Source organism: Manis javanica, chromosome 9 (genome assembly GCF_040802235.1).
Source record: "Manis javanica isolate MJ-LG chromosome 9, MJ_LKY, whole genome shotgun sequence".
Taxonomy (NCBI): Eukaryota; Metazoa; Chordata; class Mammalia; order Pholidota; family Manidae; genus Manis; species Manis javanica.
In genome coordinates, this window is record NC_133164.1 from 63,229,746 (window position 1) to 63,247,666 (window position 17,921).

Genomic DNA, 17,921 nt, shown 5'->3' on the forward strand with positions numbered 1-17,921 from the left:
GGGCTGCGGCCTCGGGCCCCGGCGGCCGCGCCCGCTCCGCCCGCTGCGCCCGCTCGCGCTGGAGGAAGGAAGCTGAGAAGCGGCCGAAGCGGCCCCGGAGGAGGCGACGGCCGCTGCCCCGCCGCTGGTCCGAGCGGATCCCGGCCACCGCGGCGGGCTGTGTGTGTGCGTGTGTGTGTGTGTGTGTGTGTGTGTGTGTGCGAGCGTGCCGCGCTCTCGCCCCATGCCTGGCACATGCGTAAAAGCGAGTTGCGCCCAAAGTCCCAGCCATACCCTCCTTAGCAAATAATAACAAACCCAAACCGTCAGATCTTACCTGAAACATTGAAGCACAAAGTCTCTCTCCAAGTCCCCTTTTCCTTTTCCTCTCCCCCCTTTTCCGATTTCTCTCCCAGCGATCTGCTCGGCTCGCCACACCAGAGAGAAATGCAATAGCTTGGCTAAGGTAGACAGAACAAAATACAGAGAAGAGTTGCTCCAGGGCTTTGAAACCCCTCAAGGCAAGGATCAGGATACAATTAGCTCATGCCTCTACCTCCCGTCTAAATCAATCTCCAAAATAAAACTTAAATCAAATTAACTGATCACAGGGCAGACAATTGATCTCCTTCAAAAATAAAGCTCTACATCTACGTATAGAATAATATATAGGAAATTTTTTTCCAGATTTTTTTTTTTTTTGGTGCTAAAACAGTCGTATTCCAGCCTTCAACTTGCTTTTTGCCCTCCTCTTGCACAGAAAAGCTGATTTTAATCGTTGTGATTAGTTTTGATGTAACGTTTCCGCGGGCGATTTCTGCAAATGGATGGAGTGTTTCTTTGCCAAAAGAGGGAAAAGCAGCAGACGATGATAATTATAAGGATTGTTGGTTTTTGTGTGTGTGTGTGTTTAGGGCTCTCTTCACTTTCTCAAGCTGACCTGACATTGCTGTTACACTAAGGTCGTGCGCAACTTGTTGATGAGGATCACCGCCCTGTCTGATCAAAGGATAGGTGATCACTTGGCAATAGAGCAGCACATTTTTGGTCCTTTGGCGACAGAACGTCCCAAATGACGTGTATAAAAATAAGCACATGCAGTCTGCTTTGCCCCAATCAAGTCTGAATCAGCGCCTGGGGGTGATACACAAACTCATTTCAAATGTTCAGCCATGCAGAATTGCAAAAAAAGATTGAAGGAGTTACACTGCATTTTCTTTTTTGAAATAGCAAAATTAAAAGAAAACAAAACCTACATTAGGTGTAGCCAGGGACCTACTATTTATGTTTATTTGATCAACCTTCTGACAAAACCGCGCCTGCTTCCTTCTCTTGCTTCCCTCCACCTGGTATCTTTTATAGGGGGGTTTGTATAACTCTATTATTTGACGGAAATGCTCAACAGAGCCAAAGAGACTGTAACGTAAACACGTTTTCCCTATTGCTTCTCTAGTTCTGACCTCCCCCACTCCTCATCACTTCTTCCTCCCTGGGTCTTTGTTCAAAGGGATTGTGCCTGAGCCAGTTGCTACCTTAATTCTTTATAGTTAGAGTGGGATATTTGGTTGTAACTCAAGGATCACCTCCCATTAGTGTTACATCCTTGCACAATACTTTTTGAAATGCTACGTTTTTTTGAGCACTTCACAGTTCATTAATTCAAAGACTTTGCTGACATTTCTTATGAAAAAGACCAGGCTGTTAAGTCCAAGGATACTCAAGAAAGAAAGGAAGAAAGAAAAATAGAACCAGACATGTCCTGTGAATACCTGCAATTGCGAGCGTTTCACAGGAAGTATTTTTTAACCACCATCTTACTTTAAGGTAAGCAACTGTTGCAAAGGGAAGGGCCAAGCTTTTAAAAAATATCATTAATCAGATCAGTGCTATAATGACATAGAGATGAATGCATGATAAGAATCAGGGGTGTTGGTAGCTTTTTTTAACATTACAAGTTAATATGTCATGGGTATCTGGTTTGAGAATATCAGTGACCCATAAGGAGAAACAAAGCATGGCTTACAAAACAGCATGAAACAAAATCATATTTTTTGTGCATTCTCTTTCCTTTCCCCCATACAAGGTAGATACATCTTCTGATCAGCAATAAAAATTTTTAAATGTTCACAAAATTCCAAATAAATACAAACTTTGTTCTTGCCCCCAAATGACAATAAATGTTAATATAGGACAACAACAGACAAAAAGAGACCATGGGAGAAGCAGCCTCAATCATTGGTCTAATTTAATACTTTAAAGGTCTTGCCTTAAGTAACTTCGAATTCAAGTCTGGATAACATATTCTTGTCCTGGAATGTTAAGAGCTGAAAAGATCCATTGCGGGGCCTCTAGTTCTTCACATCATTTTACAGATGAAGAAATTAAGCAGTTTGCCCAAGGTCACAAGCCAGCCATGGACAGGGCCCAGACTAGGCCACCAAAGGCAGGACGGAAAGAAAGGTGAGTGGTGTCCTCTGGAAAGCACTCACCTTGAGAAACTGTACCCGGCGTTCTAAATGGTGTTGACACGGCTGAACACCATATTTTCAGAATTCCGTTTTTGGAATTGTCCTAAAAACCTGTGAGCACATTCTTTTAAGTGTCTCTGATGGCAACAAATCTTTGTCCTTTGACGTTTAACTTTCATAAACAATCACCCCTCCCACCCCCACGCCCCCAAAATGAGTACCAGGTCTAGGAATGAGTGAATGATGAAGATGACTTATGCTATTTAAAGTCAAAAGAGAGAACATGACTACACAAGTGAGGCTGGTTTTCTTATTAATTCCTAAATGAACTAAAAGCAGTTCTCAAACATTTTAAGCCAAAGAGTTACTGGGATTTTGCTTTCCAAGATAACTGCTCTGAAAGGAATAATGCTCACCTGAACAAATTAAGTTCTGAAATGCTCATTTTAAGATGTTTTAATACCTCAGAATGACATCATTTATAAAGAGATTCTCTTTTTCTATTTTTTTAAAATTTTATTTTGTTATAATTAATCTACAATTACATGAACAACATTATGTTTACTAGGCTCTCCCCTACCCTAAGTCCCCACCACAAACCCCATTACAGTCACTGCCCGTCAGCAGAGTAAAATGTGGTAGAATCACTACTTGTCTTCTCTGTGTTGCAAAGCCCAAAGAGATGCTCTTTTTATAAGCTTTAGGTTGCTGACATTTTTAAATGATCCTTCTTATTCAGCTGATCACTAAATTTGCAGTAATCCTGGTGGCAAATAGATTGCAGAGTTAAATTCTCATTTTATTGTGCCAAGAATCAGTTTTCTTGTAGTTTGAATGGGGACTCAAAGTTGAGACCATGGGGATTCAGGGAGAAACTTAATTTGCACCAGGTACTACAAGGAGAGGAGTAAGTTCATAATCTTCAAATGAAGGATGATGGCAAATTATTTTGTAGTTTAAAATAGCTTTTTAGTGAAATGGCATGTGAAAAGCAGGGTCCATATCTTGCCAAGCACTAGATACAAACTTACAACTTCACTTCAACCAGAAGATGCCATCATAAAATCACCACAAAGTACCTTTAATCTAATTAATTCCTGTGCAAGGGAACTTCTGCATTTTGTGATTCTGTGGTGGTTTTTGGCCAATCATGAACAAGTTGGGGAAAAGAGTATATTTAAAAATCTTTTAACCTTCTTTTTCAATAAATAGTTGAAGATAAGCAGCCTAAAAACCATTAGCAATACGAATAATATGGCCATAACATTGTCAGCAAGAAAACACAGACCTTTGTTTCCATCTTCTGGGGTCTCACTATCAAAAGGAGTACCACCAGTTTCTTAAGGCATTAAAAACAATGATAGGATATATTTTGACTTGAAATGAGGAGTGTGGTGGAAAAAAGTCGAGTGCTATGACCGTTGAGGAGGACAAAACGGGATGTTCTTCAAGGGAGCACAGTGTCTTCTAATGTTAATGTGGGGACAGTTCATTTGGTCGCATTGTAGTCACTGAGCCCTCAAATCACAAATTTACACAGGACTTGGTGGCTATTTGACAAGATGTGGACATTAGTTGCTGAGATGAAATGTGAAATTGAAGAGCCCTTCACCGAAGCAGCCAGACACCCAGATCAGAGTTAAAAATTCCACTGCATTTTCCATTAGGAACAAGAGAAAAGACTCAGGATTTGGTTTCAACCTGAACATGCGTGGATGTCACTTTTCTCCCTCCATGTCCCTAAATGACAGTATTTCCATTATTGCTCCACCACGATCCACCTATAACTATCACGAGAGGCCCCACAACACAGAAAGGCGAAATATGTTGTTTTATCTTTGAGTCAGTTTTAAGGAGGAAATGCCTGTTTTATCAGCCAACCTTAAACTCCCTAATACTGTGGAATGTGCACATTTTCCTGGAGTTGAATAGAAGCATTAAGAAGCTCAAGCAGAATGGGTTTATAATTCCCAGAGAGTTAGCCCCAACTACCACCTGCTCATAATTAGCCTCTTACTAGTTTTCTATATCACTGTCAAAGTGAAAAGTCTGTAAGATCTCACTTTCTAAAGAAATAGCTCTTCTAACTGTGGCAGATCTGCTGAGGGCTTGACATTTTAGTTTACACATCATTTGGAATAGAAACAGCAAGTCCTCAGATGTAGGCCCTTAGATCAATTTGATCTCCTATCAAAGTTTCTTCCATAGTTGTGCAATGTGAATATTGGTTAAAACCTCATATTATGAAGTAACACAAGAGGTGAGTGCAAAGGTAAAACTTAACCATGGTCTGATTCTCCGGCTGCTATTTTGGAGTCTTGTTTGAAAGACAAATGCATTGGTTGGCAAGGAGGTAGGTGTGTGAAGAAACAGTTGGGAAGCTCCTATATTGGTTGCTGGCATTTACAATTCTTGGCTGGACATTCACATTCTATATTCTGAATAAATAATTGCAGGTAGGTTTTATGACTCGAACTGAGTTACAATTGTAATTCTGCACCTTAACTTTCTGTGTGACCAGACCCTTAGTTTCTTTAGGCATAAAATATGAATGAAAATTCCTATCTTGAAGCATTATTTTGGGGGTAAATGGGATTATTTGTGGAAAATACTTAAATGGTGTCTGGCATAGAATGAGTTTCAATAAATGATAGCAATTATTGTCATTATGCCTTACAGTAGTTGCTGAATAAATAGCATGGTCCCTAGCAACGTGTTTCTGTTTAAGTTAATCACAGAAGAAAGTTATTTATGCAATGGGAGATACCTAATTTACTGATATTTTGTGGCTGATATTTTTTAAAGATAATAACTAATTTCATTTTATTGTTTCATCTAGAAGTCACATGGACATCTCACCTTTTCATGTAAAGCAATGGGGAAAATGAGATTTTCTCCCAGGTAAATTCTAGCTATGACAGGTAATACATATCCATGATGCTGCATACCAAGGAGCTCTCTTCTTGTTCCTTTGAGGATCCCTGATTTTGACAAGACTGCCTCACACATATAAAACAATTAATTAAACATTTTGTGTAATTGCATGTATAAGAGATGGAACTTGACTACAATTCTGCCATCAACCTCTTTCTCCCTAATTATTTGCTTTTTGTCTGTCAGGAATTACAGAATGAGCACAAGCAAGTGCTTTATAAAGAACATTTTAAGAAACAAGATACAGTTTTGGAAATCAGAAGAAATGAGTTTCAGGGGAGATTCAGATTTCTAAGAAATAGTCCGATCAATAATCATATCTTCTTACCCAATTTTCTGCATTCTCCAATTTACGCATGTTCCTTCCAAGTTTTAGGCCTTCCCATTTCCAGATTGTCCCATGTCATCTGTTAGGCTATGCAGAGATTATTTTAAGGAAACATTTCTAATAAGATAAACGTTTCATTAGATATTTTGTTCTATTTCATATTTCAGCACCTCAGAGTGAACTAGCTGGTATTGAAAGGTCCTTCTATTTGCAGTATAATGATTCTCACGCACAGCCTATCCCGTAGAGAACCACTTAGCTTTGCTTCACTGTCTTTTGTCTGAACCAAGGCCGTTCATGAGAAACCCCATAATACAATCAAGGCCCCTCCAGGGCACCATATACATTTATGTAAGTGATCGCTAGTGCATCCTTTGGGTGTCAGAACCTCTCAGCTTTGCTAACCATAAAAAGTCTGCCTTAAGCATATTACTAACTCTAAAACTCTAATGATATGGATGTCATATTTCATATGAAAAAACCCTATAAAGCTTATCCAATGGAATTGTCCTATGGTTAAAAATGTAACATTTATTTAAAAGAGAAAGAATCATTAATATGCTCTAAGCAAACCCAAGAACAAAAAAAAAAGGGTCAAAAAATAATAACTAAATAAACAAACATATCACTCTTCAAGTTTTGGTAAGAGCCACTATACATGAATTGCTACGGGAAGCAAGAATCTGTTTACTTTCTTTAAAGTTATCGAGAGAGAGAAAGCTGTTTCTAGAGTCTTAATGAATATGAGCCTATCAGTTAAAATGCAAAGAGAGATGGGGTGCAAATCGACAAGACTCAACATCAGCATTTAAATGATTTCAACATTATTCCTAATAATAACATTAATGATAGTAGTGATAAGAAGCAATTATGAATGATAGTAGGGAACTTCCATTGTGTAAAGACCATCTGGCTATGAGAGTCAGACATGAAATTTTAAAATTAAATCCTCAATCTGTCCCTCTAAGGTTGCTTTGTAGATAATGGATATCTTAATTTTTTAAAAAAGAAAAAAACCCATAGCCATTGTACCAAATGTACAGCAGCTCCTGCTGAGAAAACAAAGCCTGTGTCTCTATTTCTTTTCTAACTGTTGCTGTCTCTGAACAAAACAAAGGCTCTATGAAGGAGCTTATGAGATAATGATAGTAACTCATTAGTTTTTATTTATTTACTTATTTTGCTTCTGGAAATTTTTGATATGTAAAGCATTATTATGATCCGATTATTCCTCCTTTTCCCCAACTAAGAATTTCCCCAGGTTTTCTTCCTACAGTAAAGCTTACTGAAAGGAATTTTTTTGGGTGGAAGGGGCTAAATCTTTTGTTGGCTACAAATACGTGCTCTAAAACCTACCTTTATGTAGTAATAAGACATACAGAAGAGAAAGCATCTGACTTGGAACCTAGAAAATCATCAATAGTTTTATTTATTACACCCAGGGCTTAGCTATTTCTAATTTTTAGATTCTCTGGCCATGTCAAAAAGTAATAAGGATGAAAGGCCAAATATTCTCTTATTCTACCTATATGGGGTACCATGAGTAGTCAAATTCGTAGTGATGGAAAGTAGATCAGTAGTTACCACAGCTTGGAGCAGTGGGGAGAGTTAGTGTTTAATGGGTGCAGAGTTCCAATTTGAGAAGATGAAAAAGATCTGGAAATGAGTGGTGGTGATAGATATAGAAGAACATGAATAAACTTAATGTCACTGAACTGTATAATTAAAAATGATTAAAATGGTAGAATCTGTATTTTTTATACAGATACCCCACCATCACTACCACCCCCACAACAAAAAAGAAAAAACTATACAAATATCTCTAAAAATATTATGGTGGTGTGGGGGAGTGAATACGGTAAAACCAAAACAAAGCAAGGTGTCCATTTCTCTAATTCCTTTCTTAACTAGTGTTACATCCATAACACGTGGCAAATGAGTTGCCCTTGATTGCAGCTGCTTGTCAAGAAGTGGGGCCGACAGGCAGAGAAAGACAAATACCAAATGATTTTACTTATTTGTGGAGTATAATAACAAAGCAAAACAGAAGGAACAAAATAGCAGTAGACTCACAGACACCAAGAAGGAACTAGTGGTTACCAAAGGGAAGGTGTGGGGGAGGGTGGGGGGAAGGAGAAAGGGGATTAAGGGGCACTATAATTCACAATCACAATATAGGTTGGTCATGGGGACAGTAATACAGCATGGAGAACACAGTTAATGATTCTGTAACATCTTACTACATTGATGGAACACTTGGAGGCTGTGAGGACTTGATGACACGGGTAAATGCTGAACCACTGTGTTGTGTATCTGAAACCAACATAAGATTGTAGATCAATGATACTCTATTAAAAAAAAAAAAGAAGTAGGGCTGGAAACCTCATACTCTGTGTTGGCCATGGAATCACACTGCAGTTTCAGCTCCAGTGTGAGATCAGGCAGCCCACTTCACTATTTTGTACCCAGCTCAGCTAACATGACTTGTTCATTGCAGATTCCTTCATTATGTTATGAGAACTTGAGTCAGGTCAAATCCCTGGAAAATGCTGACTTGTATACCAAAGGCTTTGGTAAAGACTACTTAAAGAAATTTTTCTGGGGGGGTGGGAGGGTCTAAACCTTTGGTCTGCATAACATAATGTAAAACTTACCTTTATGTAGTAAAGAGAAAGCAAAGAGCATCTGTGTCTGGATGCTTAGAACTATGTAGGCAAAACAACTTGCTGTTTGACAATATTTTAGATGTGCCCTATATTTTTGTCATTGTGTGTTCATGGCCTTGTACCTAAAATGCAAAAATATAAAACGGCTTGCATATTAGTGAAATGATTAACTAATGGAGTTGTCGCCACGTATTATGGATGCAGTGCTAGTTAAGAAGGGAATCAGACAAGTGTATGCCTTGTTTGTTTGGTTTTTAGAGTTCATGAAACTAAAAATCTATATTTTTACTTGGTAATTTCTCTTGGGATTTGGGTTGGCTTGCATCAAACACATACAGTCACAGTCTTAGTTTTCTTGCTTAATTTCCTATGGCCATCTAAAAAAGATGGCAGGATCTGTCCATTCAGCCTAAATACCCACTTCCTTTGGCCTCATAGTAACTTGTTATAATTTTACTGGTGCCCTTTTACTTCTCAGAAGTGGACGTTTTGGTTCTGGAAACAATAGCAGGAGAATCCTTCAGATTTTAAAGAGCAAGGGCACATCTTTTTCCAACTTCCTTCATTTCCACTTCTGATGTTTTAATCAGAAGTGTCACTCTGATTTTAAAACTGTTCATCCTAAAAACTGGCCCCCATCTGTGGTTCATCTTTTATTCTTTTTTGTGGTTTCTCTGGAAGGCATGTTGGTGCTAGTGGCAGAGTGGCCTCTCATAATCACATTTAAAGATGTGCCTTTTCTAGGTACTGGCATTATTGAGTCATCCCAGGATTATCTCTTGTATCTCCCAGAAGCTCATCTAAGCAAAAGGGAGACCCCTGAGTGGATGAGAAGGTTCTTCCTTGTGCTTGACGTAGAAAGAATTAAACCTATGGTAGACACAAAAGAAAAAGTTTTAAATTGATAATGTGTAAGTTAAGAGACAAACCCAGCACAAGCAGCCCACCTCTCTGCAGGTTTATGGGGAGTAGGGTTACAGTTGATTGGGGAGTAGGGTTACCGCTGGGTGGTGGAGAATGAATAAACCTATTTTTCCCTTTCCTTCTTTGACCTCTTGGAAGTCACAGGTTCTCATTGCCAGTCTCTTAATTTAGAAGGTGTCAATGAAGAATGGTAATGTTAATCTCCATTTCTAGGCAACATGTCTAATTTCAAAGCATCTTGTTGCAGGTATGTGTCTATATTTTCATCTGTGATAAATTAAGCCTCAGCTAGCTCTGCCACTCTCCCGCCTAGTCCTATTGGTTTCCTGTTACGACTTTCCTTTTTTTCTAACTTTTCTTATTCAGAATGAGACTATGAGAAGTTGTATTTGTACAATTTACCAAACACTATCACCTCTGAAACATCATCTGGGCTTAGGAATTGGAATTGTTACCCCAACTGTATTGAGGATGATAAAGGGAAAGGGTGAGTCCCCCAGTGTCGTGTAGGAAGAGGAAGTGCCTCCCTCCGACTCTCCAACCCTGGTGTCTCCCCACCAGCTGAGAACTCGAATTTGCATTAGTCAGAACCAGGCATTTTGCTCCCGATTTGTCTATTCTGTACTTATCTTTAGCTTCTTGGGTCAAAAGAGGATCTTGTAGGAAGCATTTATAAACTGAAACAGTGAGTAAACTTCTCAAATAATTCATCCCATGCCACAACATTCAGTAAGACAAGAGAAATCAAATCAACCAATTTCTTTGTCCATGGATATCAAGCTCTAGTTCAAATGATGAAATGGGAAAGATGTCTTCCTCTTCCTCTCTCTTTCTTGTTCTCTTCTCTGTAAAGACTTTGACACTTACAGTCGCTTTGAAGTCATCCCCACTGTAAGGTTGCCTGAGCTTCTATGATGATATCTCTGTAGACAGCCTGGCTCCTGGGAGCTGTTGGTGCACTCTGACGCACGGTGGGTTAGGCAAACCCACACCACAGATACATCGAACAGGGCACAGCTATCTTTGGAAACCTCAGTAAGACCTTTCTCCTGTGAGTGAGCAGGAAAGGGGTGACTTTGCCCTGAACGAAGAGCAGCCATTTATGGTGACCTTGAGCTTCTGTACTGTCCATGCCTACCCTCATTTTCTGAACAAGAAAGGAGGCAGGCAGGCAGGCTAGTAGCAGAAAATATCTCCCCCATGTCCCTGTGCTAATCAATACCCCACAGTGCTGTGCCCGTCGTCAGCTCTGGTAATGGCTTAGCTCACAGGGTCCAAGGCAGGAGGCCCGAGGGACACAGAGAAGACTCAAGAAGGAGAGCATAGGTCTCCATTCTTCGGACACCTGCTGGGAGCCATGCTACTCAAGCTGTATAGCAAAGCTCAGGCTGGAGGAAGACCCCCCACAAAGCAGGGGCCTTTGCAGCTGGCTCCCTCTACTACCCACCTTGCTTTTGCTTTTTCTATTATACTATTGGCTTGCTTTTACCTGCATTTTTTGCTAAGGGTTAACTAACCTTTGCTGAGCAGTGTGGAAAGGATGAGAACATAAGCTTCCCAGGAGCTTTTCAGGACAGTGCTCCTGAAGAATGGAACACGCAGGGGCCAGATGGCAATCTTGGCATAAAGTACCGAAACCTACTGTTAGTTAGTCAAACATTGACCACCCCATTTCCACTGAGATTACCCCCCTTTTTTAGTACAATGCTAGTGAAACTAGTGATGGAAAGTTTTCTAGAAATAGAGTTATGAGAGAATGTTGAATAGAATAACCCTGTCTGACACTTAATTAATCTTCTCATGTTTTCTTCCCTCTGCTACTTCTATAGTTTTTTTTTCTTCTTTCCTAATTACAGCCATTCACTAAAGTTTGTGCCTTATATGTGAGATTACCAAATACCATAATTTTCCAGGAAGTAAAGATACCTCAAGACAAGTGCTGGGGGTGGGGGTGTGGGGCCTGGAAGCCACAGGGCATAAATCTGCAAAGAAGTAAAAAGCTAACATTTTCAAAGAACATTACTTCTCTCTCACTTACCAGCTTTACATCTCCCTGTATGGCCCCGTAAGATGGCTGGCTAGCCAGAGACGGGTAAGATTCCTCAAGGGAGGAACAACCTAAGACAGGCACAGTCGCAGGGGGGCCATCAGGTGAGAAAATGGGGGCCAAGAGAGGTGAGGCTTAGAACCTCATCCCCCCAGTTTTGAGAGAAATTATCTACATCCGTTAATGTTTTGTTGTCCTTGTTCGGCCTGGATTAATACCTAGTCTATAGGCACAGACCTGATCATTTACACTTGCCTTCTTACAGCACTAAATCATGCTTTCTATCTATATCTTGCATCTACCTACTACTTCAGCATTTTATTAGAAATGTAAAGGAGAAAATGTGAGATTCATATATAAAGTATAAAAATCAAATAATCATACATCATTTTTGACTTGATTGTTTATAGTTTAAGGTTTGTAGTTAAAACAGAAACAGTTTCTATGTTATGAATGCCCTTGCATTGTTCACCTTGTAAGAACTTGTTTAGTCCCTGCAGTAGTGGAGTCATGGAGACCTGTGTAGCATATGTCAGGGAGATCTTGGTATCCACACAGAAGAAAGAGAAATGTAGATAAGAAGGGGAAATTTAGTTTGCTGCCTACTGTGCCTTATAAAGGAGTATAAAGTGAAGATATGAGTTTCTGATTTTAGATCGATTATAAATTTATTAAAGCTTCTAAGAATATTTTTGTGGGAAAGAATCCTAGCTAACTGGCACTAGGTGACCTGTATTTCACTCTGAGCTGATAGACTCCATAGTCACTGCTATATGCTGCACGTTTCTGTGGTCACATGCATTACGTATAAACCGCTTTGCATAGAAACAAGAAACACAATAGAGTATATGTTGCTAGGAAAAGTTTCGGTCAAGGAACAGAAAAACAATCACGTGTCTAACACTTGACCAACCATGAATAGATTAGAAAGAAGAAGAAAGAAAAAAGCTTGCCTATACTTATTAATTAACTGCCTATACTAATCAATCAACGGAACAATAAAAAATAATCATATCCTTGTGCAAAATGGTATAAATAAAGCTGTCATTGGCACTTTGTCGAGAGACAACCTCCATCTGACTCTGTGTCCTGTCTCTCTGTGCGCCTACTCCGTCTCATCCTTTTGGACTTCACACCCCCCTGCTGGAGCTGGACTCCGGCGGACACCTCCTTCATATTCTATTCCCCTTTATCCTTCATTTGCTTCACACCTTTCTACCCTGACTCAATGCCTCTCCTCACCCTCTGTTTGTGACAAACAAAGGGAAAGGTGTTTCCCAACCACAGCAAGTTCTAGGGGAACATCTTCACAGCCTAATTAGCTGGCTCTTAATTTTGGAGAAACTTGACTGTGTGTATTTCCTAATTAGACTAGGAAAGCCTAATGGGGGTGCTGACACGGCCTCCCCCAGGCAAGTCGTGTGCACCCAGTAGCCACCACCAGAGGAAGCCATGTCTCTCTGTGTACTTTACCCAGCTTCAGCTTCAGCTAAACTTGAACCTTTGACAAGGTGAAAGCCTTGCGCCCCCTGCCCAGTTACACATCATGTGTCAAACCACAGGAAAATCCTGCAGAGGCCTCCATGTAACAAAGGTGTAAGTGTCTCCCAGTTTCCTTTTCTCTGCCTTATTGTGTCTCTACATGCAGTTTCATGTGAATTACAGATATAGACACACATTTCCTTTTCAAGGAGGAAAAGGAAATTGCTCCTGCAAATGAAAACAAATTCCATTATTCTTTAATGAATCTAAGATTTCCCAAACTGAGCTGGACCCTGATCTGAGCAGTTAGGTACCTGGCCTCTGGCAGAGGCCACTGTGCAATAGTTAGGGTTGGGGGAGGAAAGCCACTTACATACAAAGCCCATTGTACCATTTCATATAAAAAGGAAACAGCTCTCCCAGGCCCCACAGGTGGTCTACTAGCCTGAAGCTCTAGAATTGATTACCCTTGGCTTGCTTAATTCCAAATGTCCTTGGTGGTCAACAAAAGGTCCAACTGCTGTGGAATTCCCCACTCCTGTGCTTGTAGCTAGAGCAGCAGGTATCCGGGCAATAACAAGGGAAGTTGCAAAAAAGTGCGACTCCAAGCCATCAACTCCTGATATTGAAAGCGAAGCTAGTTAACTGCCATTCCCACAGCCTTCATGTTAGGCCCGAGGGGTGGCTTCTCCTTTTTACAATCAGGAAAAATGCAAGTACAAAGACAGAGGTCCTTCTCTCTCTTTGCTTCCTGAGGCCACAGGCTTTTCTTGTTGATGGAAGAGGCCTGGCCCTCAAGAGGCTCTCAGTAAATGAGCAGATCTCTTTAGTAGTTTCTCCCTGCTCTTGGCATATACACCAACATTTCTCAAGGTCATGCTTGATCTGGCCTATCTCCCTCTGTACGCTCTGGATCTTGCACCCAGCTGCTGCCTCAGGGCCTTTGCATGGAGGTACCTCCTATATGTAGAATGTTATTTCGTTCCTCTAGCCTGTGACTCCTGCTTATCCTTCACCTCAAAGATCACTCCCTCAGGGAAGCCTCCCTTTCCTCAGCACCAGCTCAGTGCTCTCTGTTATAAGCAGTCAGAATTCACTGGATTATTCCTTCTGAATTCTGATCAGTTTGCAGTTACGCATTTGTTCATTATTGATTGCAGTCTGCATCTATAAGATAAGAACTATATCCTCCTTTTCTCACAAGTATCTCCAAGGCCTAGCAAAATGTTTGGCATGCACACACATGAATGCTTGGCACACAGCTGGTGCCCAATAAATACTTGTTAATGAATGAATAAATGAGTGAATACAAAGGAAGACACATTAGAAAAATAACTGAAATTTTATAAACAACTGAGATTGTTAATAGGTGGGTAAAGGGAGGAATAAGTGATTTGGGGATTTGGGGATTTTGTGAGTTTGACAGTAGTATTTTTGTCATGGGTTATCAAGGTGCTAGAGAACTTATCCTAAAACCAAAGATCCCTACCCCAAAGAATTTAGAGCGGGGACTCGGTCAAGTATTTTTACACCAAGGTTCATAGCAGCATTATTCACAGTAGCCAAAAAGTGGAAACAATCCAAATGTCTACTGATGGATAAAGAGATACACAAAGTATGGCATATACACACCATGGACTATTATACAGCCTTAAAGAGGAATGGAATTTGGACATGTGCTATAACATGAATGAAACTTGAAGATATGCTTAGTGAAATAAGCCAGAAACAAAAGGATAAATATTTCAGGCTTCTGCTTTTGTGAAGTACCTAGAATTGTCAAATTCATAGAGACAGAAAATGACATGTTGCTTACCAGGGGCTGGAGGAAGGAGGGAAAGGGGAGTTAGTGTTTAATGGGTATATAGTTTCATACATACCCATTAAACACTAAAGGTTCTGGAGATGGATGGTGATGGCTGCATAAAGATGTGAATGTACTTAATGACACTGAACTATACACTTAGAAAGGGTTAAAACGGTAAGTTTTGTTTTGTATATTTTACCACAGTAGAAACAAAAAAGCAAGGGAATGCTAGCGCACACACACACACGCATCTAAGATCCCCTCAAGGTTGGAGTCCATATGCTTAAAAGGAAGGCCAATTATATCTATAAATTTCTGTTTCAAATGTAACAGTTCATTACCTTTCATTTTATATTTTGTTTTTAAAATATCCAGCTCTTCCTCTTTGCCCTCATGTTGAGTGATGGGGTAAAGACTCGTGGACATGGTGCCATTTTCTGCAGAGGTGCCCTCTCCTCTGATGCCAGGGTAACAGAATACTACACCCCCACATCAAATTATCAGCCCTGAAGTTTGATCGTGTTTAAACTTCTGTATTTAGGCTGTTTTCAAATTAGAAATTTCTCTAGCAGAAACCAATATAGACCTTATTTTATGCTTTCTCTGTGTTCACAATTTTAATTGGCTCTCAGATTTGATCTATCATTTATCTATAGAGATAAAATAAAATCCAGAAGACAGTTACAGTGTCTAAAGCCAAATCTAGACTTTCCTTAGGATTATGCACAAGAGTGTGAATCTCTAACACTGGTTCTCCAATGAAGAAAGACCATCTTGAATGTGGGTAAGATCCCCCGAGGTTTCTAGGAAACCAAGTTTGGCATGTGGTGGTGAAAATCTGTGGGTGAAGCTGTCACCAAAGGCCATTTTGGTGCAGGTGAACCTCAGCACACGCTGAAAGATGGGGGCCAACTTCATTTGCTACCTTAGAGGAGGAAGCTTTAGAGAGCTCAGCTGAGTGTGTATTTGTCCAGGTGTTTTGTATTGCACTGTTTGTAAGAGGTAAGGAGAGCACCTTGAGATTGCCCTCTGCATGAATTCAGTCCTCTACAGGGAACAATTCTCTACCACCACTCTTCATTTCTAACCTACAGGCAAACCTGGAATGCTACTGATTCTGAGAAGCCAAGGACACCAAGGATCCTCTGTCTTCTGATGGGAGCTCACACAGTTTTCTGCCTCCCCTTCAGGGACTTCTTGTCCCCTTGTACCACATCAGTAGACTCCAGGTAAATTATCCTTTTCGTGATCCTCTTCTTCCCAGAGAGGCCACTTCCTAATTATTAAAGAATCATATAATTTCATATTTAAAGGAGGCTTTAGGGATTATGTAATTCAATCAAATAGTTTTTTTTTTAATACTGTAAGAAACAGAGGTCCATGGAGACTAAGTGACTAATGTCACACTGGATTAAAACCAAGCTATCTAGGTTTATTTGAAGGGTCTCTCAATGATGTTCATCCACATTTTTCTAGGAGGTATAGCTAATGAGAACATGGTCAAGCTGATCCCATTTTAACTTGTGGGGTTTATTATTTTTTTCCCACAGGCTTTTTTGAGTAACCATTTGGAATCCATTGAGGCTGAGCATGTTTCTAAGAGTTTATTTGAATACCATCCAGTTTTAGCACATCATTTCAAAACCTGAAGCCTTTGGCTCATGAATCCAAACTTCACCTGCTTCTTATTCCAGAATGCTTTTATACAGATCTCCAGGGTTTGGTTAGGATGTTTGGGTATAGAAGGCATAGTGATGGGGATGCAGGACTAGATTTTACTGAGCTGGACTGTGTGGGGCAGGTTGTGGTGGCCACAGGCTAGGAGCTGAAAGAGGATAAGAAGACAGGCTAATGTAGCCCCATGGCCAAGCTCTGTGGCCCGTGGCTGCATGAGACAGGTGGTTCGACCCAGGAAAGAGAGTGCTGGCTTTAAGGCCAAAGTGGTTTTTGTCACTGACTAGCTGTGTGACTCTGGTCAGCTGAATTTGTGAGTGTCGGTTTCCTTGTGTATAACATGGGAATAACTGATACCTCCTTTGACTGATGTTAGACAGATAAGAGGTAACAGATATAAAGCCCTGGTTATATAATACACGAGCAAAAAATGCTCATGTGTACATACCCATGTGTAGACATGTATGCATGGAGTATGTGTGTGTGTGTGTATCTTGAGTTCCAAAGGAAAAGCAAGGTGTCCTTTTATAAAGTCTTGCTTGAAAAAAGAAAAATCAGGTAACATTATGTGAAACAGAAATTTCTCTAGTTTTTGAGGGATTATGTGAGTCTGCATGTGAGCTGTCACAGTCTGTTCCTTCTTGCCTCCTCAAACATCATGGAAACAGGCCGAAAGGGAGACCGTATGTCTTCAACGTGTCCCCCGCCTCTCAGAAAAAAGAAAACAGAAATGTCAAATTAAAAACCTTTTGTCAACTCATTAAGCATTTATTAAACAGTTTATTTCTGCAGTACAAAGTGGAGGAACAATAGTTCAGCCAACACAGTGTTTACTGTCTAGTTGGGAAAATAATGTTTTATATAGGAAACAACTAGAGAACAATACCAGATGGCATCCACACCATTACTAGCTCTCATTTCAGAAGAAGAAATGATCAGAGGGGCTAGGGTTGGCTCAGAAAGGCATCTTGGAGGGCTACCTAGGGTGGTATTTAAAACTGGGCTTTGGAGACAGACAGCTGGGGATGCATCCCTGCCAGTAAGTATTTCTGTCTAGTCGTTATATTCTAAGCCTTACTTCTTTTGCAAAAAGGAAAAAATTGAATTTGCTTCTTGAGGGGTTGTGAAGATTACACAAGATAACACGCATGGAGCACCAAGCACAGACACTGGCCAGGAGTGAAAGGTCAACAAACTGACTGTATGTATGTGTTTCCTGGGAAAAGTGAATCTTAGGCAGTAAGTGTCGTCAAGGTTGTACAGAAAGTGAAACCCTCATACATTGCTTGTGGGAATGTAAAATGGTTTGAGTGCTTTTGGAAAACAGGATGGCAGCTCCCCAAAATATTAGACGTAGAGTTACCACATCATCTGGCTATTCCACAGAAAACTTGGTCACAAATATGTAGATCAGCAATAGTTAACAACAGCAAAAAAATGGACACAACCCAAGTGTCCATTGAGTGATGAATGGCTAAACATAGGGTGGTATGTCCACACAGGGAGTATTATTCAGCAAAAGAAAAGAATGCAGCGCTTGGGTGAACCTTGAGAACTAAGTGAAAGAGGCCAGTCTCAAACAATTATGAGTCCATTCATGTGAAATGTCCAG

The 17,921-nt window shown here is 40.3% G+C and overlaps 1 protein-coding gene and 1 long non-coding RNA gene across 2 annotated transcripts in view; one reads left to right on the forward strand and one right to left on the reverse strand.

The window, feature by feature from the left end:
• The window catches only part of KCTD1 (potassium channel tetramerization domain containing 1), a 174,917-nt gene extending 174,485 nt beyond the window's left edge, over nt 1-432 (reverse strand). The window contains exon 1 of the mRNA XM_017651216.3: nt 317-432. Within this exon, the coding sequence (XP_017506705.1) occupies nt 317-325 (9 nt within the window). The 5' untranslated portion in view covers nt 326-432. The remainder of the gene's footprint in view (nt 1-316) is intronic.
• The window catches only part of LOC108386215 (uncharacterized), a 271,240-nt gene that overhangs the window by 9,375 nt on the left and 243,944 nt on the right, over nt 1-17,921 (forward strand). The window contains exon 2 of the long non-coding RNA XR_012121100.1: nt 15,730-15,864. This is a non-coding gene — a long non-coding RNA (uncharacterized lncRNA). The remainder of the gene's footprint in view (nt 1-15,729; nt 15,865-17,921) is intronic.